Here is a 27,993-nt window from a genome sequence, read left to right as displayed (position 1 = left end):
AGTGCTGTGCTACAAGACATTTCTACTTTGGTAGATGATAACTGATCTTGATATTAAATAACACCTCAGAAGGTATACTGTAATTTCTACCAAATGTAAATTTGATTTTAGATGAATACTTAACACATTAGAAAGACTGAATTGGTTGATGGCAGTACATTGCCTTTTTCTATTTACTTGGCTACAGCAGGAGGAAAATCATTGGTAGGAAAGGTGGGGGGATCCCTCAGAGTACTGACATCTGCTTTTCCAAGTAAGTTTGCCAAGAGAGCAACACTTATTACATACATAGAGATAAAACTCATCTCCTTACCAGTATAAGTGGTGTGCTACAGCAACATTTCCCAAAGCTCGAGACAAAAGGAATTTCACTAATGCATTGTCTAAATAACATTCATGCTTCACAGCCTATAAATTAAACAAACAACAGTAAATCCCAATGCATTCAGGCAACACAAAAATCTTAACATCTGAAGAAAATAGCAAAATTCAGTTGACAGCTGCAAGGTTTACATAATCCAAGAGATTATCCTTCTGAAACGTAATATGTAAATAAGGTCCTAATGTATTTTGAGCTATTTGATGTCACAAACTGAGTTTGAATGCAACAAATTTAAAATCCACAAAACTAAAAGCAGTTGATAATTTATAGGGATAAAATGGACTCAGCATTCAGATCCACCGTGACCAATAACTGGTCAGCAAAAACACCGATGTATTAATCCACACTTTGTATGGCTGTGGTGTGAAGAACTGGATAAATGAAAGCTGAAAAAACACTGATTTATTCAAGGCCTTTCCTACTAACGTAGTGTAATATATTAAATCCTTTAGCTAATGAGCAGAAGAGTGACACCTTGATATGACTTTGTGAAAAGGAAACCATACTTAAATTATTGGATGTTTATGGACTATTTCCTCAATGTGGATACAGAGGAAAGTGCAGATGTGCTATACTTAGAATTCCAGAATGCATTTAACAAGATGCCACAAACGTTACTACATAAAGAACTTACTGGTGTATGGGGTGACATATCAGAACACTGAATAACCATTCTAACAGAAAACAGAAAGTAGACACAACTGGGTCATTTTTGGGTTGGCAAGATTTCACACGTAGAGTGCTACTCAGATCAGTGGTGGGGTTGTACTATTTACAATTTATTACAATTGACTTAGAAGAAGGGATCAAATATTTAATTGCTAGATTTGTTTGAAGTATATTTCAAAAATATAACACATGAACATTTCTAAGTGTGCTGAAAAATGCACTTCTTCATAGGAAAAGTAAAGGTTGATCCCAAAACTTTTATAACATTATGTTTAGGTTTACACATGGGTAATAGCTATTTGAACTCAATCATTAGCCTGCTGTGACATTATGAACTAAATCCCAAAGATGCTGATGCCTTACCACTGGAACCAAGAAGCAGGAAGAGAAAGGAAAACAAAAAATATTCAAGGCAAATACTTATTACAATCAAGTTTAAAAGGAAGTCAAATCAAGGTTCTTTCAAAGTTCTATAAGCAGCAATCCCATTGCTGAGAGCACTGAATAAATTAGCTCAAGCCAGCTAAGGGAACATAACATCAACACTTAAGAATTTTCTTAGATCTCAGGCCAATTACAAACCAGCGTTTCCTCCTCTGATGTTTTGCCCACAAAATGCTTTCAGATTAACTTGTATGCAATAGGTTGTGCATCAAAAACAAACAAGTTCACAGTGCTGAGAGTTCAAATGCCTCAGATTACAAGCAAACATCAACCTACCTCTACAAATTGAGGAAGATAATCAACCAGTTCATCATCACTCATTGCTTCAATCCAGTTCACTGCTGTGTTTCGTACTTCCTGATCTGCAAACCTATGAAGAGTCACTTTGTTCAAAACTACAAAGTAATGCTGCTTTAAAATAGAGACTTGCATCTTACATTTATAATTCCAACAAAATTAAATTCTTCAAACTACCAGATCAATTGAAACTTACAAATGCAACAGAAACTATGAGAAAGTGATTTTTAAGTTTTAAAACAAAAAAAAAATCACTAGATATGACCCCAAACATTTCACTCCCACACGGGGGGGGGGGGGGGGGGGTGGTGGGGTTAAGAAATAAAGCAAATGACCTATCTGCACCCACAACAAAAGGCACAAGTCCTGAGAAAGCAGCTGATTGGTGAGTAGGATTGGTCAGTATTTCTAATCTTTAAAACGTGAATGTTAGATATTTGGTTTGTGTTCCAGTCTCTAGTCTTTCTAATTTTTCAGAGTAATGGCCTGTTTATCAGGAGTAAGTTCATACTTAAAAGGGTAACAAATAGTTTTCAGTTATGGGCTAGTAGGTCAGAAGGGCCAAGTGAGTGCATTCTCAAGGTATGTGTAAAGTCAAGGGCATGCCAGCTGTCTGAGACAAACATCGGCAGCAAGTTTCACAGGATGAACAAGCTTGAGCTCTGGGTTTTGGGAATTGAGGCAGCAGCTGGAGTCACTATCGAGTGAGGCAGGAGCAACTCTGTCAGGAGACAGTCGCTGCATAGGTTAAGAGTGTGTACAAGCAAAGAGGAATAGACACAGTCCAAGAAAACCAGGTGGGTAATGCAGGAGTCAGAGTATACTTTGCTTGGTAATCACTGTTCCATTAAGGAAATCAGCGAGGACAATTGTTTCTCAGGGCAGTGCAGCCAGAACCCATAACGTCACGAGAGCGACAGCGAGAGTGTGGAAGAGGAATGATCATAGAGGATTCCATAGTCGGGGAATCACACAGACATTTGTGGCATTAAACATGACTCCATGATGTTGTGATGTCTCCTTGGTGCCAAGATCAAAGACATCATGGAGCAGCTACATCCCTCTGGGGCGGGGCGGGGGAGGGTGGGGTGAAAGAGAGGGGTTCAGCCAGAAGTCATGGTACTGATGAAATGACAGGAGAAAGGACGATGTCCTGAAGGCAGATTTCAGGGAGTTAGAAGGAAATTACAAAACCAAGCATCAAGGACAATGATATCAGGATTACTCCCAGTGCCACATTCTAGCAGGGAGCAGGGCATCAGATTCCTCAAGTATTGGGATCTGTTCTGGGCATTAATACTTGTGTAAGCTTGATCCTTTATTCATTTATGGGATGACGGTGTCACTGGCTAGGTAGCATTTATTGCCCATCCCAGAGGGCAGTTCAGAGTCAACCACATTGCTGCGGGTCTGGAATCACATACAGGCCAGTCCAGGTAAGGATGGCAGTTTCCTTCCCTAAAGGACATTAGTGAACAAGCTGGTTTTTCCAACAATCAACAATGGATTCATGGTCATCATTAGATTCAATTCCAGATATTTATTGAATTCAAATTCCATCTGCCATGGCGGGATTCAAAGCCCGGTCCCCAGAACATTCTCTGGGTCTCTGGATTAACAGTCCAGTGATAATACCACTAAAAACAGCAAGGGCCAGCAGACACTGGTCGGATTTATTTTTAGGCCACTAAAATAGCAGTAGTATGGGGCACGGTATTAATCAGGAGACAAGAGAAACATTTGGGAAATGTAATAATCATGGGTGACCTCAATCTGCATATAGATTGGTTGAAGAAATTAAGCATTAAAGCAGTGCAGGATGCATTTCTGGAGAATATTAGGGATGGTTTTCTCGAGCAGTATGTTGAAGAGCTAACTAGAGGACATGTTATTTTACAGCAAGTATAATGTATTGAATAACATTAATTAACAATCTTGTAAAAGAACCTTTAGGATGGGTAACTAAATGAAATGAACTTGCAATATGTTTGAAAGTGAGGTAGGTCAATCTGAAGCAGGGGCATTAACTTAAATTAAAAGGAGTTATGAAAGCAGCAGCATAAATTAGAACAATATATTAAAAGGCATGACTGTACATAGTTCTTTAAATACTATGCATTGCCTATTAGGTGAGTTACAGTAAATACACATTCCTTCAAGGTGCAAAAACTCAAAGGTCAAAGGTCAGTTAATAGTAGCTAACAAAGGAATTATAGAATGTAGAAGATTAAAACAAAAGGCGTATAGAGTTACCAGAAACAGCAGCAACTCTGAGGATTGGGAGGTATACATGATTATAGCGAAGGAGGATCAAGAGACTGCTAAGGAAGGGAAGAATAGGATATGAATTTTTAAAAATTACAGCAAAAACCAAACAACAGACCGTTAAAGTTTCAAGGGGTAGATAAGAGTAAACATCTGGCTAAAACAAATGGGAGTCCATTACAAGCAGAGAGTCAGGAGAATTCACAATGGGGAATGGAATAATAAATGACTGCTTTCTTTTTAAGTGAGGAAGATACAGGTAGTTCTGCTATAACACGTATTTCATTAATGTGAATTGGCTGTAATGCGATTGTTGAATAGTGGACGCTGCATGGATCACGCAAACTCTGCTGCACAGGTATAGTAATTTTTTTTTCAAAATAGTGGTTTCACTATAATGTGATTTTCTACAGCACAAGGTCACACAAGAACAACTATTGCGTTACAGGAGAACTACCTGTACAAGAAATCTCCAGAATTAGAAATTCAAATGACTAGGCAGAATGATCAGTTGAAAGAAATTAGTATTTGTAGGAAGGTTTTAAATGGAGAAATTATTGTGGCTGAAAGTTGATAAGTCCATGGGACCTGATAGTATTGAAATAGTTAATGCATTTGTAATTCTCTAAAATTCCATAGCTTCCGAAAATAATTTCTGCAGATTTGAAGCTAGCAAATATTATGCAGGGGAGCAAGAGAGAAAACAGGGACCTGCAGTCCTAACACCCTTACATCAGTGGTACGGAAAATGCTAGAATCAATTACAAAAGAATATGCTAAATTGACATTTGGATAATAATAATCCAATTGGGGACAGCCAGTGTGGATTTGTGAATGGGAAATTGTACTTAACAAATGGGAAGTTATTTTTTGAAAGTTTATTAATAAAATTAACAAAGGGGAGCTGACAGACATAGCCCATTGATAAATTACCCCACAGGAGTTACTTAGGAAAGTTAAGCACGTGGGCAATGAGCTGAGAGATAGTAGGAACTGCCAATGCTGGAGTCTGAGATAACAAGGTGTAGAGCTGGATGAACACAGCAGACTAGGCAGCATCAAAGGAGCAGGAAAGCTGACGTTTCGGGTCCGGACTCTTCTTCAGAAATGAGGGAGGGGAAGGGGGCTCTTAAACAAATAGAGAGAGGGGGAAGCGATGGTAGAAGGTGGATAGAGGAGCAGATAGGTGGAGAGAAGACGGACAGGTCAAGGAGGCGGAGATGGAGCCAGTAAAGGTGTGTGTAGGTAGGGAGTTGGGATGGGGGTTGGTCAGTGAGGAGGGAGGGGCGGGTAGGTGGGAGAGAAGATGGACAGGTCCAGGAGGCGGGGATGAGGCTCTTAGGTAGGAAGTGGGGGTTGGGGGTTGGTCAGTGAAGTGGGAGGAACGGATAGGTGGGAGAAAAGACGGACAGGCCAAGGAGGCGGGGACAAGATGGGCTGGTCTTGGGAGGAGGTTGGGGGTGGGGAGATTTTGCAGCTTGTGAAGTCCACATTGAGACCATTGGGCTGCAGGGCTCCCAAGCGGAATATGAGGTGCTGTTCTTCCAGCCTTCATGTGGCATCACTGTGGCACTGGAGGCAGCCCAGGATGGACATGTTGTCCAAGGAGTGGGAGGGGGAGCTGAAGTGGTTTGCGACTGGGAGGTGTTGTCATTTGTCACGAACCGAGCTTAGGTGCTCCACAAAGCGGTCTCCAAGCCTCTGCTTGGTTTCCCCAATGAAGAGGAGGCCACATCAGGAACAGCAGATACAATATACCACATTAGCAGATGTGCAGGTGAACATCTGTTTAACATGGAAGGTTTTCTTGGAGCCTGGGATGTGGGTAAGGTGGGGGGTGGGGGTGGGGAAGGAGGTGTTGGGGCAGGTGTAGCACTTCCCGGTTGCAGGGAGAAGTGCCAGGGGTGGTGGGGCTGGTGGGGCTAGTGGGGAGCGAGGAGCAGACGAGGGAGTCACGGAGAGAGCGGTCCCTCTGGAAGGCAGATAAGGGTAGTCGGGGAAAAATGTCCTTGCTAGTGGGGTCAGATTGCAGGTAGCAGAAGTGGTGGAGAATGATGGTCAATGGGGTGATATATGTGAGGACAAGGGGAATTCTGCGGGGAGGGGGTGAGAGGGCTGAATTGCGGGAAGTGCGAGAGATGCAGTCAAGGGTGTTTTCGACCACTGTGGAAGGGAAATTGTAGTCCTTGAAAAATGAGGACATCTGCGATGTCCGGGAGTGGAATGCCTCATCTTGGGAGCAGATGCGGCGGAGGTGAAGGAATTGGCAATAGGGGATGGCAACGAGCTGGCATGGATTAACGATTGGCTTAAAACAAAAAAAAGAAATGAGTAGGAATAAATGAGTCAGATCATTCTCATTCTGGCAGACTGTGACACGAGAATCAGTACTGAGGCCTGAACATAGCTCAGGTGATTTGGAGATCAGGATCAAATGTAATAATAAAGCCAAAAGTAAATATTTGTTGTGACGATGTAAAGTTGCTTCAGGAAATTTTGGACAAGCTTATTTAATAGACAAGGACAAGGAAAATAGAATACACGGACAAAATATAAGGCTTGGTAGGAACGTGTAGGGTATTTCTTAAATGGTACAATGTTGAGCAGCCGAAATGTTCAAAAAGGATCTTGGTGTTCTGGTTGATAAATCACTAAAAGGGAAAAAAAAAAAATGCAGGTGCAGCAAGCTATTAGGAAGGCAAATGGAATGTTAGCCTTTATTGCAAGAAAAACAATTCCATGATATAGAAACCAAAAGGACTGTGGATGTTGTAAATCAGAAACAAATACAGAAGTTGCTGTAAAAGCTCTGCAGGTCTGGCAACACCTGCAAAGAGAAATCAGAGTTAATGCTTTGGGTTCTGAGGAAGAGTCACCGGACCAGAACTTGGTTAGACCACAACTAGAATACTGCATGCAGTTTACTCTTCTGACCTCACAAACTATATTTTTGCCATTAAGGGGGTGTAACAAAGGTTTCACTAGACTTGCTCCTGAGATGGCAGAGCTGTCCTACAACAAGGTGACTGGACAGACTGGGCCTCTATTCTCAAGTTTGAGAGAGAGATGTAATCACATTGAAACTTACAAAATACAGGGTAGAGGAGTTCAAAACTGGAGGGCATAGGTTTGAGGTGAGGGAGGAAAAGATGCAAGAGACTTAAGGGTTAACTTTTTCACACAGAGGGTGGTGCCCATATGGAATAAAATGCTAGAGGAAGTGGGTATAATTACAACATTTAAGAGGCATCTGGATGGGTACATGAATGGAGGGATATGGGCCAAATGCTGACAAAAGATTAATTTAGGATATCTGGTCAGCACGGATAAGTTGGACCAAAGGGTTTGTTTTCTGTACAACTCTGACTCTATGACTATGACTCAAAAAAGAGATAGACAGCATAGATGCAGTCAAAATCCACAGTTATGATGCAGGGGAGTCTGCAACCAGGAGGCACAATTTAAAAATGTCATTTAGGTCTGAGATGGAGAGGTTATTTTACTGAGGTTTGTCAACCTTTGAAAATCTCTAACACAGAGAGCTGTGGAATCAATCTTTGAGCATGTTTTAGAACATAAGACCATAATACAGGAGGACAAGTGTGCTATTCAGCCAATCATGTCTGCTCTGCCAATCAATGAGATCATGGGTGCTCTGATAATCCTCAACTGCACTTTTCTGCCTTTTCCCCATAACCCTGGATTCCTTTATTGATCAAAAATCCATATATTTCAGCCTTGAATATACTTATTGACCGTGAAAAGCTTGAAGGTAATCCTCAAACATGTGATTTTGCACTGCTCACCATTACATCCTTTCAACTAAAATGATCTGACTGAATTCACATTAGTTTGAAATAACTGCCAGACAATGAAATATATTGCATGATATTAATTTCTATTTTCCTTGGAAATGACTAAAATAACGTTAAGACCCTGGGGTCTTCAGTAACACGGAGCTTTAATTCCTCTAATTTCTTGACTGTGTCATAATGTTCTTGTAAGAGCAGTGATTATGATAGGACTCAGCCAGCAGGGGCTCAGAACCAATCCATCACAATTTGTACTGACTGAAAACAGAATGCCTCATTATAGAGTATTTGAGATCTGTGCTTCCTCCTGGAAAACACTGGACAGTAACTAGCAGTAGGACGTCTGTCAGCAGTCTATCAGAAGCAGGATGCAGGAAAACTCTGCTTACGATGCAGTTTTATTTTATTTTTGAAACAAGCTTACTTAGAATCCAGTAGTTCCAGGGCAGCGACAGGTGAAAGTGGTGTCCACTGATGGAGCAGAGAGTAGATTTCTGGTAGAGTATCCCAGTCCCAACTTGCACTAGCAAGTAACTTCGGAAGGCTGTTACTATGGGAAAAACAATACTGTCTCATATCCCATAAAAGTTCTTTATCTGCCTTGGAAAGTCTGTTGAATTAAAATAAAGACCAATTATTAGAACTATAAAATTTTCCTTTTTTTTGCTACACAACACTTTAAAAGCAAATCAGTTTCCACCCAAGTGTTTTCCATTTATTGGCAAAGGTGTCAGCACACTGTACATTCTACAGCCACTAGCCATAGTCATTTGTCACAGAAAAGTTAAAAAGGCTTTAGGACCATGGAGGGCATTTCAATCCAACTTGGTATCCTCAATTAACGCACACACCCTTGCACTCCCCCAGGACTCTGTACAAAATATTTTGAAGTATATTGCAAACATGATACAACTGATTCCATCTTGGCATTTATCACTTGGGAAATCAGAGACCTTGAAGAATTCCAAACAAAGTAAGGATTCATTCCTGACCAGCGATTAATATGTTCCCCAAACAGAGCTTCAATCTGTAGCAGAAATGCACTAAATAGCCACTGTATGTAACATATAAATGGAATACATTTGCTTGCCATGTCAACTGATTGGTGGGGATAAAGAACAGTAATTAACTTTATGCTGTTCAATGGGAAGTATTATGCTTCTGTTCAGGTGTGCATCCCCAGAAGTATTCCTAATTTCACAAGAGATCGAATAGTCTTGAAGCATCTGTTGCATATTGAAACTGGAGTAAATTAAACAAACACCAAGGACTAACAGCTAAAAGTACCAAAACTGCAACGAGCCATACATCACACATAGCTGTAACTGAAAAAGGCATTCTTAACTGATCACTTGCTGCGGAATTTGTTTTCAAAGTAATTTTTAAAAAAATAATCTTAAAATACACACATCTCTGTAATCCCAGAATTTAATACCTGCTGGTATACAGACTTTTTTGGATCAAAAAAGTTAAAATGATACCATCCTGAAATAGCCCCATATAGTGGCATGCAGTCACTGCTGCAGAGTCATCTACCAAGCAGCCACAAGAGCCACAGACATTTCCAGGGGTTACCACCTTGTGAATGTACCTTGGCTGGAACAGTTGTCAGCCTCTCTACTTCAACAAGGATTTCTCCGGGGACCCAAACACGACAGACTAGCCGACTGAATCCTTGGACAGTGCTCAGTGGGCCAGATGGAAAGAGCCAACAAAAGGACTTCTTCAGCTCAGAGGAGAAACATTACAGATATTTATTGACACTTCAGAGCAGGTCAGTGATCATTAATGCCTCGCTGTCAATCAGGTAGCAAACATCTCCTTTGCACAGGAAAGGCACCACTGGAACAGTGAGGAAAAAATAGCCAGAGATAGCAGTGATCTTTCTATCGGCAGCACAATTTCAGATCTTTCCTAGAACCCTTCACCACCCTGTAGTTAGTTAAAGTACTACAAACTATCAAGCTGGGCACTGCTGCTAGTTACACCAACATCCTCCAGAGTTCCTAAAACACCATGGCACATGGACATACTTTTGGTTGTCCTAATAAGGGGTAAATGCCAAAGAAGACTGCCAAAAAATACTGGTGCATGCCTGAAGTCATTAGCCTCCAAAAAACAGACAAAGACTCTAAATCATTTTCAAACTACTGACCAATAACCCAGTATGTTTCAAGATAGAAGACCATACAACTTTACAGCAGATAGTTAGGTAGTTATTGTTGACTGGTGCATACTCAATCTGAAGAGCCTTTTTGTCTGCTTTAGATCTTTATCAGTCTAGAAATGGAACACACCCAAGGCAGCTTTCAACAAGAAGTGCATGATTAGATCTTCATTTCAATCCCATACATTTAAAATGCCTCTCAATGTAACTCAAAACAGGGAAATTTTCCTTGACCTCACTGCAGTAGACAATACAATTTGCTTTATTCATCAAAATGTCAACACTAAGGAGGTACCTGAACTTCAACTTGGATGCCAGAGACTGAAGCACAGTCCTCATTTTGTTTATCCAGACGCCACTCTTGACAGAACCCCAACATATAGACTATAGAAAAAAAATTAAAACCCTCAACTTTCCCAGGAAACTGGCCAGTATTGCCTGGGGATCACAGGCCAAGGCTCCAAGAGTCTCTGCTCATCACTATTTACTCACGTGCAAAATTCTCTATCTCAGAATGGTTCTTATCTGACCACACCAATTGGTATTGGTATGCAACTCAACAACAGCATGAGAAAGTCTCTTTGGAAAACTCCTGAGGACTCATGGTAGGAGAATTGGTAGGAGAAAACATTCAACAGAATTCACGCTCATTGGTCCCCACTGCACATCCACATAGCTTTGATTTCCTATGGCAACAGTGGACCCTTTTAAATTATTTCCCCCAATTTGCCCAGACGTTGGTGCAGCCAGACAAAAGCAGTAGGGTAATAAAGACCATCTAAGCTAAAATGATGGTGCCATCCAAATAATGGCTCACATTATGGAGGAGTGTTCCCTGATTAAACTTGACGGCAAATTTAAAAGGAATGTATTTAGGCTTTGTGACAATGCACCTACTAAATAAATCATGGCAATTCTGGAATTTGGCAAGTGCATGTAACCAAATAATACATGAAGTATCTCATCTGCCAGCAAGCCTTAAATGAATTTGTATTGCAGCTCTCTTGTCTGGGACTCCAAGAGACAGACTATAAAAGATCTTCAACAGCCTGGTGGGAAATGGCGCAAGTTATTGTAGCACCAAGTCATTTAGACCAACAAGCATAGATCTTATGGGCATCCTGCATAGGATTACTTTATACATAACCAGAGTTGAGGAGCCAAGATCCTACACAAATAGTATGAGAGGATGCAATTAGGAACAATACATTACTACTCCACATTCATAAACACTCAGTCTACACACATGCATGAAGTATTACTACTCAAAAAGACTACTGGAGAGTTGCTGCAATCTTTCTTGCACAACATATGCTAAGGCAACATATTTGGAGCCACATTTTAAGCATCTAACTCATAATTTAAATTTAAAATGATAAAGCAAAGAAGGAAAGATTATTAATTTTTTAGATCTGAACATTTAGTTGCTTACAGCAAGTTCAAGCATTACATAAAACAGCTCCAAAACAGAAACAGATCTCAAAGGTTAAGCATGCAGGAACTTGTGTGATACACAGAGTCAATTTCAAGATTGATCCATCAAATTAGGACTTGGAGGTCAGGAAATTCTAAAGAACTCCAAGGTTTGCTTGATGTTTGGCACCAATTGACAAAGAATACAGGACGGAAGGAAGGAAGGAAAGAAATAGACATGCAGTAGATCTGCTATAAGCAAATGGGCCTTTAAGATGGAAAACGATGCTGCGAATTTATCCCCAGCTCCAATTACTTTTCCTTTCTTTAGCTCAGGAGTCAGTTTTTGTTCTGCAACTGATCCTTTTCAGATCAGCTAACTCAACAGACCAACAAGTGAACCCGGGTCCGTATAGTTTAATAGCTTGCTTTTGAAAACAAACAGTCTTTTGGAGAACCACACATTTTTCAGTCTTTTGAGGGATGCCTACATAATATATATTCGGTGTTCTGAAGTAGGATTAGGGTTAGAAATAAAGTCCTTTCCACATTAAATTATTACGAGATGTCAACCAAGTAAAACAATGAAATGATTCATTATAGGAGTTGCAGATAGTATACCTGGATACCACTTTGCCTCCATTTAATTCATTGATAACTTACAGTTTAACTGCATAAGATGAACATCAATTATAGCATTTGCAGCACTTTGAGAACATGCAATGGAGTAGTTAAATTACCATCGTTGTGCACTTCTAAACATGCAGCGTTTAATGGGGCTCTATATATCGCAAACAAAATCAAAATGAAATCAAAAACATGTTCACAGGAAGAACCTACTCATATGTCAAATCTTTGGCAAACATCTCAAGAAGCTGTTTCTGGAAACTTTGATCGAGTGTTTCAAAATCAAGCTCAACCACTCGGCTGGGTTGTGGAGAACAGTAGACAATATCAAAGGTGAATGATGGAAAGTCCACCTAAATTTAAAAGAAGTAAAGATTAGAATCTGATTTCTATTGTTCTGTTGTACATAAACAGACAAAAACAATGCATTTATATTTAAAAAGAACAACGGTAGCTGCTCAGCTGATCTAAAGTTCAGATTGTGCACTTTGACCAGAATGAGTCTGTTGTCCATAATTTCTGCAAAGTGCCTAAATGAAAGCTACCAAATGAAGCAGTACATAATCTCCAACAATTTTACTGCTTTATAATATGAAAAAAACATTTTAATTAGGCACATAACCTTGCATTCAAATCTTGATCACAACTGAGGCAATGCAGATAGCTACCATTATTTTCTGCGTCGAGTGATTTGAAAATCTGACGTTAAGGCATGTGAAAGGCCAAATGCACAAGTTGCTAGATGTGCACAATAAAACCATAACAGACATCAACTTTGACATTTGTTGCAACTATCTAAATCACAAAGTTACAATTTGAGTCTGGGTACAATGCCATCAAATTCTATCAAGCTGCGCTCTATCCCTCATCTTTCCGAATCTCTACACCCTTCGGTAAGGGTAACCTGGTCATCTTAAGCCATTCATCGGAGGTGAAATTCTGTCACCTGGAGCTACCGCTATTTTATGAACAGAAAGACAATCTCCCTCTCAAATTTACAGCCAAATAATAATCTGCCTTCATATTTTTGCCACCAAAATGGACAATCTGACATGTATCCACATGACATTGCATCTGCCAAGCATTTGCCCACTTGGCCTGTCCAAATCAGCCAGCAACATCTCTGCACTTCACTTTGCGCTATTTGCAAATTGAGACGTTATATTTAGTTCCCTCATCTAAATCATTAGCTTATTGTGAATAGCAGGGGTCCTAGTACCAATCCTAGTATCCCATTAAGCACATTCTGGCATTCAGAAAAAGACCCATTCATTCCTATTCTCTTTCCTGTCTGCTAGCTAATTTTCTATCCATCTCAAAACACTACCCCAAATCCCACCTGCTTTAAAATTTTTATATATTGAGTCATAGAGATGTACAGCATGGAAACAGACCCTTCAGTCCAACTTGTCCATGCAGACCAGATATCCTATATTAATCTAGTCCCATTTGCCAGCATTTGGTCCATAACCCTCTAAACCCTTCCTATTCATTTACCCATCCAAATGCCTTTTCAATGTTTTAATTGTACCAAGCCTCCACCGCTTCCTCTGGTGGCTCATTCCATTCTTGCACCACCCTCTGCGTGAAAATGTTTCCCCTTTTAGGTCATTTTAAATCCTTCCCCTCTCATCTTAAACCTATGCCCTCTAGTTTTGTACTCCGGTACACTGGGGAAAGACCTCAGCTGTTCACCCTGTTCATGCCCCTCCTGATTTTATCCCTCAGTCTCCAACGCTCCTTTGAAAATAGCACGAACCTATTCAGCCTCTTCCTGTAGCTCTAACTCTCCAATGCTCGCAATATCCATGTAAATCTTTTGTGAACCCCTTCAAATTTCACAACACCTTTCCCTGAAAGCAGTATTCCGAAAGCTACCTAACCAATGTACTGTACAGCTGCAACAGGACATCCCAACTCCTATAAATCAATGCACTGACCAATAAAGGAAGCATTCCTTTACTGTCCTCTCTACCTGTGACTCCACTTTCAAAAGGAACTATGAACCTGCACTCAGACGTCTCTTTGCTCCCCAGGGCCTTACCATTAAACGTATAAGTCCTGCCCTGATTTGCCTTACCAAAATGCAGCACCTCACATTTAATCTAAGTTAACTCCATCTGCCACTCCTTGGCCCTGTTGTACTTGAAGGTATCAGTCTTGGCTGTCCACTACACCACCAATTTTGGTGACACCTGCAAACTTACTAACTATACCTCCTATATTCACATCCAAGTCATTGAAATAAAATGTCAAAAAGCAGTCGACCCAGTACTAATCCTTGTGGCACACTACTGGTCATAGGCCTCCAGTTCAAAAAGCAACTGTCCACCACCGCCCTTTGTCGCCCACCTCTGAGCCAGTCACCTATCCAAATCTAATAGCTTATTTGTCAAGAGCCTTCTCAAAGGCCAAATAAACCACATCTACTGTCTCTCCCTGATCAATGCTATTAGTTACATTCTCAAGAGTTCCATTAATTTGTCAAGCATGATTTCCCTTTTGCAAATCCATGCTGATTGTGTCTGATTCTGATTCTACCACTTTTTTTAAATTAAAAAAGTGTTATGCTATAAAATCCTTGATAGCAGACATTCACATCTACCACACTACCAACGTCAGACACACTGGTCTATAATTCCATTTTCTTCCAATTTCCTTCTTAAATAGTGCAGTGACATTAGCCACTGTCCAATCTGTGGGAACTGTTCAGAGTCAGAAGAATCTTGGAAGATAACCACCAATGCATCCACTATTTTTGCTTTTAGTTCAAAGAAGTTAGGTTAGCATATAAAAGTTTGTTTGAAAAAATCAAAATGGCAAGTGTTACTGGTGGGGAAAAAGAAAGGCTCGACTTGGGCATAAAATAGTAAAGAAATTTGACTGTTTTGCGCATTGAAAACCTTGGGCCAAGTTGACCAAACTGATTTTAAATGTGCTGTACCACGAATGCTGACAGAGACACCAACTTGGCTATTGCGAGAGGAAAGCTGTGTTTGCTTATTAGAACTTAGTATAGCTCCTCAGGTCTTTTAGCAGAGCCAATTGATCTCAGCAATATCCAGTCTTAGTCATTCAATGGTTAGAGAAATTGGTTCAGTTGCTGTAATTCAGTCTTCTAAAAATTAATTTCTCTAAACAAATCTTAATACCTTTGATACCCAGACAAGAATAACATTTCAGTCATCACAGTCAAATCCAAATTTTGAATGGAAATAAAGCCCAAATGTTTAAGCAGACGATGTAATCAACAACAGCCTTGAAGGTTACATCTTTTGCGGCATGAATGAGCCAAAACGGTTTCACTGACTAGACTATCAAACTCACTTGTAATGGAATTCTCTCCATCGAATTCCCTTTCTTATTGGTCGTCCCACTTGGATTCACCAGGATAGATGTACACAGACCAAGCAGTTTTGTTCCACTTGTCAGCACCCTTTTGAAGACAGAGGCAACCACATAAGGGGGAAGAACTTAGTTATCAAAATATAATAAAAAAACAGTAGAATTGGTTACTTCCCAAATTGTTAGAACTGGGTCACAAGCTAGAACAGCATTGCCTTAAAAAGGGAAAAGGAGAAGTAATTTTTACCGCTTAAAGTCAAAGAGAGGCATGGAAACTCGACCAAGGTACTCGGGTCCCTTCCGCTGTTTGTTCGAATCTGGCGATCCAGCTGCTGAGGGATTTAGAACTCCATACAAGCTAAGACTCAGCACTGATTCAAGAGGCAATTGTGCAATCTGGACAGGGAAGCTGATTCTGAAAAGTAGAAATAAAAACAACAAAAGGCATGTGAATACAGACACTGCAGACAGTACTTCTTTAACACTGAAGCTATTGGATTAGTCAGATTTGGACAGGCGATATTTCTAAAACGAATTCTCTTAAGATTTTCACAATCATCTCTACTGATCTTTTAAAAAAAATCAAATCAAGTAACTGAAATATTTGATAGGGTATGGAATGAAAAAAGTTCACCTTTCAAATACAATGAAACTTGTAAATTAATTTCTTATGGAGACGTGAGCTATTGTCACATTACATCAACATTCACATTAGAAAGTAAAGAGGTTTCAAAAGCATCAACGTGGAAGCTGATGCAGGTCAAGTGACCATAAGATGTAGGAGCAGAAAGAGGCTATTCAGCCCATGCGTCTGCTCCACCATTCGATCATGACTGATACATTTCTCTAACTTTAGAATCGCTTACTAATCAAGAACTTCTGTCTTAAATACAAAGACTTGACCTCGACGACCTTCTGAAGCAATGGGTTCCACAGATTCACCACCCTCTGGCTGAAGAAATTCCTCATCTCAGTTCTAAAAGCTGGTCTTTTCGAACGTCCTTCGAACCCCTGCAAGGCCTGCACATCTTCCTTTGATACGGGTCCAAAACTGCTCACAATATTCAACATGCCTCAGCAGTACATCCCTGCTCTTGTATTTAGCTGATATATCTTCTGCTTAAAAAACATTTAGGCATTTTTTTCTATTTAAAATTTGGATTTGCATGTGATGACTGAAATGTTATACTTGTCTGGGTATCAAAAGGTATTAAGATTGTTTAGAGAAATTAATTTTTAGAAGACTGAATTCGATCAAAGTCTGTCCTAATTGTGGAAACAGCTTCAAGTTCACTATCCAGACCCCTCATTATTCTGCAAATTTCAATGAGGTCACCCCTCATCCTTCTAAACACCATCAAGTACAGACCCAAGGATCTCAAACGCTCATCATATGAAAAGCCGCTCATCCTCAGGATCATTCTTGCGAACCTCCTTCAAACCCCTGCAAGGCCTGCACATCTTCCTTCGATATGGGTCCAAAACTGCTCACAACATTCAACATGCCTCAGCAGTAGATCCCTACTCTTGTATTCTAGCTCTCTATATGAATACTAACATTGCACTTGCCTTCCCAACTACCAACTGAACCTGCACGCTCCCATATCCCTTTTTGTGATTCAGATTTCCAAAGCCTTTCTCCCTTTAGAAAGTAGTCTACGCCTCTATTCTTCCTATCAAAGCACATAACCTCATTTTCCCACATTGTATGCCATCTGCTACTTCTTTGCTCTCTCTCCGAACTTGTCCAAGTCCTTTTGCAGCATCCCTGCTTCCTCAGCACTCCCTGTACCTCCACCTGTGTGTCATCTGCAAACTTAGCAACAATGCCCTCAGTTCCTGCATCCATATCATTAACATACAACATGAATACCTGCAGTCCCAACACTGACCCCTGCAGAACTCCACTAGTCACTGGCGGTCACCCTGAAAAAGACTCCTTTATGCACTCTCTGCCTTCTGCCAGTCAGCCAATTCTCTCTCCTTGCCCTAAAAAGGTGAGTAACTATAGGTCCATTAGTTTTAACTTCTATTGTGGGGAAAATTGCTTGAATCTATCACAAAAAGGTAGAAATAGCAAGACAGCTGGATAGAAATTGTCCCATCAGGTAGATGCAGCATGGGTTCATGAAACACAGGTCATTTTTACAAATTTACTTTAGTTTGAGGCAGACAATGGACAGTGGTGGATGTGGTGTATCTGGATTTCCAGAAGGCATTCAACAAGGTTCTGCACAAAAGGTTGCTGCATAAAATAAAGTCGCATGGCATAATGGGTAATGCATTAGGATGGATTGATGATTGTTAACTAATAGAAAGCAGAGTGGGATAAATTGGCGTTTTTCTTGTTGGCGATCAGTGGCTAGCGGTGTCCCTCAGGGATCAGTGTTGGGGCTGCAATTGTTTACAGTTTACATAGATGGTTTAGAGTTAGGAACCAATTCTAGTGTGTTGAAGTTTGCAGATCGCACCAAGATGACTGATAGAGCAGAAGTATGCAGAGGACACAAGGTCTGCAGAGGGTTACAGATAGGCTCAGTGAGTAGGCAAGGGTCTGCAGATGGAGTACAATGCTGGTAAATGTGAGGTCATCCATTTTAGTAGGAATTACAGCAAAATGGACAATTGTTTAAACGATGAAAAATTGCAGCAAGCTGCTGTGCAGAGGGACCTGGGTGTCCTTGTGCATGAATCTCAAGAAAAGTAGTCTACAGGCGCAGCAGGTAATTAAAAAGGCAAATGGAATATTGCCCTTCACTTCTAGAGCAATGGAGTTTAAAAACAGGGATGTTGTGCTGGTGAAGCCACATCTGGAGCACTGTGTAGAGTTTTGGTCTCCTTACTTGAGGGAGGATGTACTGGCACAAGAAGGGGTGCAGAGGTGGTTCACAAAGGCTGATTCTGGAGTTGAGAGGGTTGGCTTCTGAGGAGAGATTGAGTAGACTGGGACATTATTCACTGGACTCCAGAAGAATGTTGGGTGGGGGGGGAAATCTTATAAAATTATGAAGGAATAGATAAGATAGAAACAGGGAGGTTGTTTCCATTGGCAGATGAAACTAGAACAAGGGGGCATAGCCTCAAAATAAGGGGGAGCTGATTCAGGACTGAATTGAGGAGGAACTTCTTCACCCAAACGGTTGTGAATTTGTGAAATTCTCTGCCCAGTGAAGCAGTTGAGGATATCTTGCTGAATGTTTTTGAGGCAAAGATAGATAAATTTTTTGAACTAAAAGGAATTAAAGGGTTATGGTGAGTGGACCAGTAAATGGAGCCGAGTCCACGAAAGGATCAGCCCTGATTTTATTGAATGGTGGAACAGGCTCGAGGGGCCAGATGGCTTACTCCTGCTCCTCTTTCTTACGTTCGTACGTAACACCATGAGCTCTTATTTGATTGAGCAGCCTCCTGTGGGGTAAAATGTTACAAAACAACTAGCTAATACTACACCTGATTAGAAGCCAAAGCAGTCTAAAGTTCAGTCTGTTGAAGAATCTGGTTCTTGGTTTTGAAGAAAACAGGGGTCTAATGGACCTTTTAAACGGTACTGTATAAAGGAGTCCACTTTTGTCTCAGTCATCTTGAGACGGACAGCATCATTTTGGTGTCTCTCGTATATTAAAATTTAACTAGCGATTCTGCATACTGTACCAAGCACAAATAGCACTAATCACTATGTCACTGAACTTACTGATGGCTTCACCTACTAGCAGGATGCCCTGACCTGCAGGGAAAAATCACAATACCACTCAAATAATCAGAAGGAAATAGCTGTACAGTTGATCATGGAAGATGAAGTAATATGGAGAAAATAACACATACTACAAGCAATGTTTTTAAGATGAAAACAAAACACAAATAGGTCGGAATGCAATCCTTTTTAAGATTTTCATCTGTTCAAAATCTGACATGACTTCAACATTTAAAAAAAGCAGAACACCGCCAGTAGCTGGTTAAAAGCTCGAAAAAAAGACTTGACAAAATATTCACTCTTAACTCACTCAAAACATCTCACACGTCAGTCAAAAGCAGACATCACAATCAATTTTTTTTTCTGAAGGGTGTAGACCTGAAACATCAGCTTTCCTGATCCTCTGATGCTGCTTGGCCTGCCGTGTTCATCCAGCTGTACACCTTGTTATCACAATGAAGCTGTACAAACATTCTTGTAATATCCGATAAAAAGCATGGAAAAATCTTATTTAAATAGTTTACTTTTTATAATTTATCTTCAACTGCAGTGCTTTTCTAGATGCCCACTGCTGGTAACCTTGTAGTATTTGTTACCTCTACTTCTATGTGGTGCTGAGAAATGTTGTTTGAGGTAGTTTGTTGCCACCAATCCTCCTTGGTCTCAACCCTATCCAGGGATTCATGGTAAAGCTAATATAACATGAGCATTAATTTCAGAACCGTTTTCTCATACAATATAAACCACATATTTTTCAGCAAATGGTGGAAGCAATCAGTAAATAATGGGTGTTCTTTTAGAATATTAAATTATAGGTGCAGGGATACGATAGAATACAACATTGAAGGTTTCATACCGACAACACCAGCCTGCAACCAGTTGTGCAGTTACGCCAAAACACACCAAAATACGTTGTAAAGCAGCATGTCAGCTTTTGTAAACAAGACTCATAATTTAGTTTAAGGATTTAGATATCTTTGAGTTTCAAATTAGTTAACAAGTTATCAACGGAACTAAACATGAGAAGGTTTTTCTTTTCACTCGCCAACCCTCCTTTCACATGATCTCACCACCTATTCCACATTGTAGTAATATGCATGATCAACAAAAGCAGATGATTTTCAGCAATATGCGCGAGACAAAAATCACTTCATTCAACACACATGGCATGAACCTGAGAGCAAATAGCTACTGGATCATAAGCATGAATGCAGGCCATTGCTACTTTCTTCTTAGCAAATTTAAAAGACATCAAACTCTCCTGTGGCACTGCCATTAAAATTAAATACTTCAGCCCATTGCAACTTGCCATTCTTTATGATTTCATACTAAAACGATTTTTTGGTAGGTGGTACTGACAAGACCAGCAGGACAACTTTAATAATTTCCTATTGAAATTGCACTAAGTTGAATATAGAATTCTATTGCACCAGGGAGTCAAAGGCAAGTAGAAAATTCAACCAACTTTTGATTCCAAGTGATTTACTTATTGGAACCCACGAGCAGAGAAAACACTCACAGTTCATCCCACTTGATGTGATAGAAAAAGCTGCGATACGTCCCAACTTTCTTAGATTGCACAGGTTTAAAAATATCTTTTCCATTGTGTGTCAATGAACACATTAGAAAGTACTTCTCAAAACTAGGAGAAAACAAACATCATTTATTAGAAAAAAAAACTATATTTTGCTGAAGTACATTTACTAGAGTTATAGCTACGTAAAAAGAACTTTTTCATACAACTATAAATTTGACAGTATAATATTAAAATGTAGTCTATCAAGAACAATTTTGGTACAAATAAACTATTGATAGATGTGGTCAGTACACAAGGCATTTTACACATCTCAAGTGTGAACTGCGGTTTCTGGATATTTTCCAAGTCTTTTCAAAAATCTCATTTCAAATTCTTACACTGCGTGACATCAAACCACTTTATAATGCATTTCGGTTGTAATTTCCCAGCCTGAGAGACAGAAAAAAAGTGACCTGCATCTAGACCTGCGTCGTAAGTTTTGAAACAAGGTGGCACATAGCATGCATTGCAGCAGGGGGAAAATGCACTCCCTCAGATTTTTCCTGCCCTACCCACTATGCCTCTAAAAATGCTTAGCCTCCATCCTTCTTGACTTAAGTAGCAGTTTCTGCCCTGTGAGAGTTTAATAATGCAATAACATTTACGTCCCAGCACCCTACAACCTCGTACTTCTTAGTGGATAGCAATTTGAAAAAAGAACCACTCTTGTAAACGGGATCAAGTACAAGTAGTACAGGCCCGAAAATGAGTTTATGTCAAAGCTAACTGTTGCCTACTAGCGTACTGTTAAAATTGTGGTTTGATCAATGTGAATCATAAGAATGTTGCAACGGCACAGCTGAAGTAAAGCAGATTTGTATATTGAATTTCCGCATTTGAGAGCTTTATGAGTGATGAACTCAATACATTCTTGCTGAAAGATGCAGGGAACTAAATCTAGGTCATTGCTGAGCCTTGCACTTGAAGTCAGTACATTATAACCTCTGGAGCCAAACACCATGCTGTTCATCACTGAGGTACTCTAACAGTTTACACACCGAGAGGGGGGAAAAAAAAAAAAAAACACTTGTCTGCCACTGAAGATGCTAATGTTCCAAATTTTAACCTGGTTATCAATTTAGACACTGTTTGTGACAACTTGACTTCAATTTCCTTTTATGGTTATTTTTAAAAATTTCCCACATCTATCATTGCTCACTACACCACAAATGTGCATGCTAAATTTATGATCACTGTAAGGAAATGCTATAATTCTTGTCTTAACAGTAGAAGAGAGGATTTCTTTGTCAAACTCAGCTTGTCCCTATAAGAATAAAAATACTTTCATTTATTTGCAGCAGATTGTTATTTTGAGTGAAAAAAAAATAGAAGATACAGATTTAGGAGAACAAAACAAAGAAAGCACTCAAGTTTATTCTAAAACAGGTGAAACATACGTGAGGAATAAGAGAATGACCGAAGGATAGGGCCGATCAAGGATTGTAAAGGGAATTTGTGCACTGAGCCAAAAGAGATAGGAGAGGTCTTTAATGAATATTTTTCTTTGGTATTCACAAATGAGGGGGACCTAGTTGTAGAGGAGGACAGTGTGAAACAGGCTGGTAGGCTAGAGGAAGTCGATGTTAGTAAGGAAGATGTACTAGGAATTTTGAGGAAGTTGAAGATAAATAAGTCCCCCGGGCTTGATGAGATTTATCCAAGGATCCTATGGGAAGCAAGGGAAGAGATCGCAGGGCCTTTGGTGATCATCTTTTCATCCTGACTGTCCACAGGTATAGTGCTGGAAGATTGGAGCGAGGCAAACGTCATTCCCTTGTTCAAAGGGAATAGGGATAACCCCGGAAATTACAGGCCAGTTAGTCTTACTTCAGTGGTGGGCAAATTATTGGAAAGGGCTGAGAGATAGGATTTATGATCACTTGGATAGGCACAGTTTGATTCATGATAGTCAGCACAGATTTGAGGGGTAGATCATGCCTCACAAATCTTATTGAATTCTTTGAAGAGGTGACCAAACACGTGGGTGAAGGTAGAGCAGTGGATGTGGTATACATGGATTTAAGTAAGGTGTTTGATAAAGGTTCTCCATGGTAGGCTCATGCAGAAGGTAAGGAGGCATGGGATAGGGGGAAATGTGGCAGATTGGATTCAGAATTGGCTGACCCTTAGAAGACAAAGGGTGGTAGTGGACTGAAAATATTCAGCATGGTGCTCAGTTATGAGTGGTGTACCACAAGGAACTGTTCTGGGTCCTCTTCTATTTGTGATTTTTGAAAATGATTTGGATGAAGGAGTGGAAGGGTGGATTAGTAAGTTCACAGACGGTACGAAGGTGGGTTGCGTTGTGGACAGTGCAGAGGGCTGTTCTAGGTTACAAAGGGGCAGTGATAGGATGCAGAGCTGGGCTGAGAAGTGGCAGATGGAGTTTAACCCTGAAAAGTGTGAGGGGATTCATTTTGGAAGGAAAAACTTGAAAGCAGAATACACGGTTAACGGAAAGATTCTTGGCAGTGTGGAGGAGCAGAGGAATCTTGGGGTTCATGTCCACAGTTCCCTGAAAGCTGCCATCCAGGTGGATAGAGTTGTTAAGGTGGCATATGGTGAGTTAGCTTTCATTAATAGAGGGATTGAGTTCAAGAGCCGTGAACTTATGCTCCAGCTATACAAAACCCTGGTTCAGCCACATCTGGAGTATTGTGTCCAGTTCTGGTCGCCTCATTACAGGAAAGATGTGGAAGCATTGGAAAAGGTGCAGAGGACATTTACCAGGATGTTGCCTGGAATGGAGGGAAGGTCTTACGAGGAAAGGTTGAGAGCGATAGGGCTTTTCTCTTTACAACGATGAAGGATGAGAGGTGAATTGATAGAGGTGGACAGCCAGAGACTTTTTCCTAGGGTGGAGGTAGCTATTACGAGGGGGCATAGTTTTAAAGTGAGTGGAGGTAGATATAGGGGAGACGTCAGAGGTAGGTTCTTTACTCAGAGTGGTAGTGGCATGGAATGCATTGTCGTGGAGAGGGTAGTGGAGTTGGCCTCATTACAGGCATTTAAGCGGCTATTAGACAGGCATATGGACGATAGTATAAGGTAGGGGTGGAGGTTAAATAGACCTTAGGTTTAGGGTAAAAGTTCAGCACAATGTCGTGGGCCGAAGGGCCTGTACTGTGCTGTACTGTTCTATTCTATAAAACAACCAAATTATAATTTCCTGTAATATGGAATACAGATATTGATGCCAATTCAGCATCAGGGAGAATTGACTTCTCCACTTTTTTTTTTAAATTACTGATGGAAGAGACTTCTAAATCATAGCATCCCTGCAGCGTGGATGCAGGTCATTCAGCTCATCAAGTCAATACTAACCTTCTGAAGGGCATCCCACTCAGACCTACCTCCATACCCTATCCTATAACCCTGCATTTCCCATGGCTAATCCACCTAAGCCTGCATAACTTTGGATTGTGGGAGAAAACCGGAGCACTCAGTAATAACATACGCAGACACAGGGAGAATGTGCAAACTTCTTTTCACAGGATTTGTTTTTGTTAATTTTAAATGGCAAGGTTGGAAATTCCACTAACAATCAGACACTAGTAACTGGTTTTGTTAAAGGTTTTACATAAACCCAAGTAAAATATGTAGCAAGGTGCATTACAGGACACAGAGTCAGTATCACATACAAATACAATGATCTCTGATTGTCACAATGAGATGCATTAATCTAATTATCTACACCAAGAGGAAGAGAGGGGAAGAAACTTAAGCATCCACATATGAACTACAAAATGACCAAGAAGATAACAAGACTTAAATTTACATTTTAAAGTAGTTTAGAAACCCAATAGGGGGATAAAATAAGTATTAAATTGAAGAAAATGGCCATGGTTAGTCTGAGCAATGGCAGATTAATATGCAGTTCCATGAGTGGTTTATATTCAAATCCTACTTCACTGAATCTTTGACTTAAAGAGCAAGCACTGTTAAGCGATGAAGCACAAATTAAAGACTAAAGCATCTTGCAACATCTGGGACAAGAAACTGGATGACACTTGACTGGTTATTGCCAACCACAAAAAAAAAGGGTGAAAAGACTGGAGGTAATGTTTGATGAAGAAGTCATCAGCCTGAAAGATCAGCTCGTCACAGGTATTGCCAGATCTGTTGCTGTTTTGCCAGTGTTTTTTATTTTTATTTCAGTTTTCCAGCACTGCCAGTGTTTTGTTTTTGGTATGGTGAAAGTGGACTTGAAACATGCACGACATTACAATCACTATCCTGGCTGTAGGGCTTGGTGGAAAATTAAAGGAGGTAAAAAAAAAAATATACTGCAAGGCTGTTTAAAGTAAAAACATGTATTAGAACATAACGCATTATTAAAGCTAGCCTGTTTTAAAATGGTGTAACTCTTAATTTTTAAAAAAGTATGGAAGCTAAATAGCCCTTCCAGTTAAGTATAAAATGCATCTCATTTAACATTACAGTTCCCCTACACAAGTTAAAAGAAGATGCTAAGCAGAAGCTGGGAAGGTAAAATCTATTTCGGAGCACAAATGGGTAATACTTTAAATTCCAACATTACACCCAAAGCGCTTGACTTTTTTTGGCTCCAGATTTTCAAGTCATAGATTCTTTGGCAGGCATTATACAGCAGAGATTTCAAAATCTAGGTCAAGATTCCTATATTAAACCAGAATACACAGAGCAGTGACCCATTTACAACTCACCTCTTTTCTTTCCCCCCAAAAAAAGCATTTCACCCATGAGCTTTATGTCAAGACCAGAATACTTTCTGAAAAAACCAATGTAGCACAGAATTTTCCTCAATACGCACCTGCTGACCCATGCTCCTGGAATTCTATGAGCTGCAAATAGTGTGAACTGCAGGTGTTCTGTCGTGGTCCGTGCTTCCTTTGTACATTTTGTATTTTGTGGCAGACTCCCAGTTGCATTTGTGTTTCTGCTAAAAGAACTCAGGTACAGTTGTAGCAGATCGTAGAGAGCAACTGTTAGGGCATGGATGCTTGCATTCACAGGACTTACTGCAAGAGAAGACCCTGCAATAAGAACAAATGTTGCTCAGTACTTGTCAAGAAAAACCTGCCCTAGTTTGGATTTTCCACAAAGTTTGATATCCTTTTATCCCACAGCAATGAATTGTTCATCATTTGCTAGATCGAGAAATAAGTCTCTGCATAGCTCAAATAAGTGTTAACACAAAGTATGAAAGTCCATTTGACGTACAGGAAGGGTGCCTGCCCTCTGGGACTCCAGCAAATCTATTTTTTGTCATTCAAGTACGAAATAAAAGTGCTCATTTTCTTGAATTTTATAAATCACACTCTATTTGATTTATTATTGTCACATGTACCAAGATAGTGAAAAGTATTGTTTTGCTAATCAGACAAAATCATACCTTACACAATACATCAGAGTAATAGAACACAATGCAGAATACAGTGTTACAGCTACACAGAAGGTGCAGAGAAAGATCAACCCTAATATGTGATAGGTCCATTCAAAAGTCTGATAAACAGTGGGAAAGAAGCTGCTGTTCTTAAATCAGTTGGTACGTGTTTTCACATTTTTGTACCTTCTGCCTGATGAACAGGGTGGAAGGAGGAGTATAACCAGGGTGGGAGGGGTCTTTGATTATGTTGGCTGCTTTGACAAGGCAGCAGGAATGTAGACGGAGTTAACAGAAGGAAGGTTGGTTTGCACGATAGACTGGGCGGTGTTCACAACTCTAATTTCTTGCAGTCTTGGGCAGAGCAGATGCCATACAATGCTGTGATGTAGCTGGATAGGATGCTTTCTCTGGTGCATCTGTAAAAACTGGCAAGAGTCATTGTGGACATGCTGAATTTCCTTAGCCTTCCAAGGAAGTAGAGGTGTTGGTGAGCTTTCTTGACGGTAGCGTCGATGTGAATGGACCAGGTTAGATAGTTGGTGATCTTTACTTCTCAGAACCTGAAGCTCTTGACCACCTCAGCATCATTGATACAGACAAGGGTATGCCATACACTCTGCTTCTGAAAGGCAATGGCCAGCTCCTTAATTTTGCTGACATGGAGCGAGCGAGCGAGAGATTGTCATCTTTAGACCATGCCACTAAAGCTGTCTGTGGTCTGGTGATCAGAAAGTAGAGGGTCCAGTTGCAGAATCCTAGGTGCCGGAGTTTGGAGATGAGTTTTATTGGAATTACGGTGTTGAAGCAGAGCTAAAATCAATAAAAAAAAAAAAAGAGTATGATGTAGGTGCCCTTGTTATCCAGATGGTGCGAGGATGGGTGTAGGGGCCAGGGAGATGGCGTCTGCTGCGGACCTATTTTGATGGTAGGCAAATTCTAGTTGATCAAGGCAATATGGAATGCTGGAGTTGATGCGTGTCATTACTAACCTCTTGAAGCACTTCATAATGACGGATGTCAGAGCCACTGGGCGGTAGTCTTTAAGACTTGTTGCCTGATTTTTTTTTTGGCACCAGCATGGTCATGACCTTCTTGAAACAGGTGGGAACCTCACGTTGCAGTAAGGCAAGGCTAACAATCTCAAAAATACTCCAGCCAGCTGGCCCACGCAGGATTGGAGTGCACAGCCAGGAACTTCATCCAGACCAGTCACTTGCTGTGGGTTCACCCTCAAGGTGGCCGATCTGATGCCTGTAGCGGTGACCACAGGTACAGGCGCACCTGAGGCTGTCAGGGCAAGTGACATCATTTAACTGACCTTCTGTTCAAAATGAGCATAGAATGCATTCAGCTCACTGGGAAGGGATGCATTGTTGTCGACGATTCTACTTGCCTTCGCTTTGTAGCCTGTTATATCGTATAAGCCTTGCTACAGTTAACATATCTGTGCTGTCCATCTGGGGCTAGTTTAGTCTGGTACTGTGTCTTAACATCCCTGATGTCTTCGCAAAAATTGTACCGAGATTTTCTGTACAGGTCAGGGTCACCCGATTTAAACATGTCAGACCTGAGCTTCAGTAGGGAGCAGATCTTCTGGTTCATCCATTGCTTCTGGTTGGGAAAGACTGGGATTAATTCCTTTGGCATGCAGTCCTCTACACATGTATTGCTGACTTTTGTGATGGTCGTAGCATATTCATTTAGTTTGGCCGCTGAGTTCTTTAATGTGGACCAGTCTACCGGCTCCAAGCAGTCAGATAGGAGCTCATCTGTTACCTCAGTCCAGTATTGTACTGCATCCTGTACCGGATCCACATGCTTCAGTTTCTGCTTCTAAGCAGAGAGAACGAGCACAGCCTGATGGTCTGATTTACTACAATGTGGGCGGGGAATAGATTGAAGGTGTGTTTGATGGTTGTGTAGCAATGGTCAAGGGT

General features: G+C 40.5%; 1 protein-coding gene across 1 annotated transcript in view; it reads right to left on the bottom strand.

Moving 5' to 3' along the window:
* Positions 1–27,993, bottom strand: part of LOC109913339 (phosphatidylinositol-4-phosphate 3-kinase, catalytic subunit type 2 alpha) — a 75,826-nt gene that overhangs the window by 16,844 nt on the left and 30,989 nt on the right. The window contains exons 10-17 of the mRNA XM_048607336.1: positions 25,481–25,703; positions 20,632–20,754; positions 15,669–15,836; positions 15,404–15,512; positions 12,290–12,429; positions 8,294–8,479; positions 1,772–1,865; positions 314–408 (exon numbers count right to left, since the gene is read on the bottom strand). Coding sequence (XP_048463293.1) covers positions 314–408; positions 1,772–1,865; positions 8,294–8,479; positions 12,290–12,429; positions 15,404–15,512; positions 15,669–15,836; positions 20,632–20,754; positions 25,481–25,703 — 1,138 coding nt within the window. The remainder of the gene's footprint in view (positions 1–313; positions 409–1,771; positions 1,866–8,293; positions 8,480–12,289; positions 12,430–15,403; positions 15,513–15,668; positions 15,837–20,631; positions 20,755–25,480; positions 25,704–27,993) is intronic.

This window comes from Rhincodon typus, chromosome 17 (genome assembly GCF_021869965.1).
Source record: "Rhincodon typus isolate 14 chromosome 17, sRhiTyp1.1, whole genome shotgun sequence".
Taxonomy (NCBI): domain Eukaryota; kingdom Metazoa; phylum Chordata; class Chondrichthyes; order Orectolobiformes; family Rhincodontidae; genus Rhincodon; species Rhincodon typus.
Note: the sequence above shows the minus strand (reverse complement) of the source record. Positions and strands in the feature narration are given on the sequence as shown.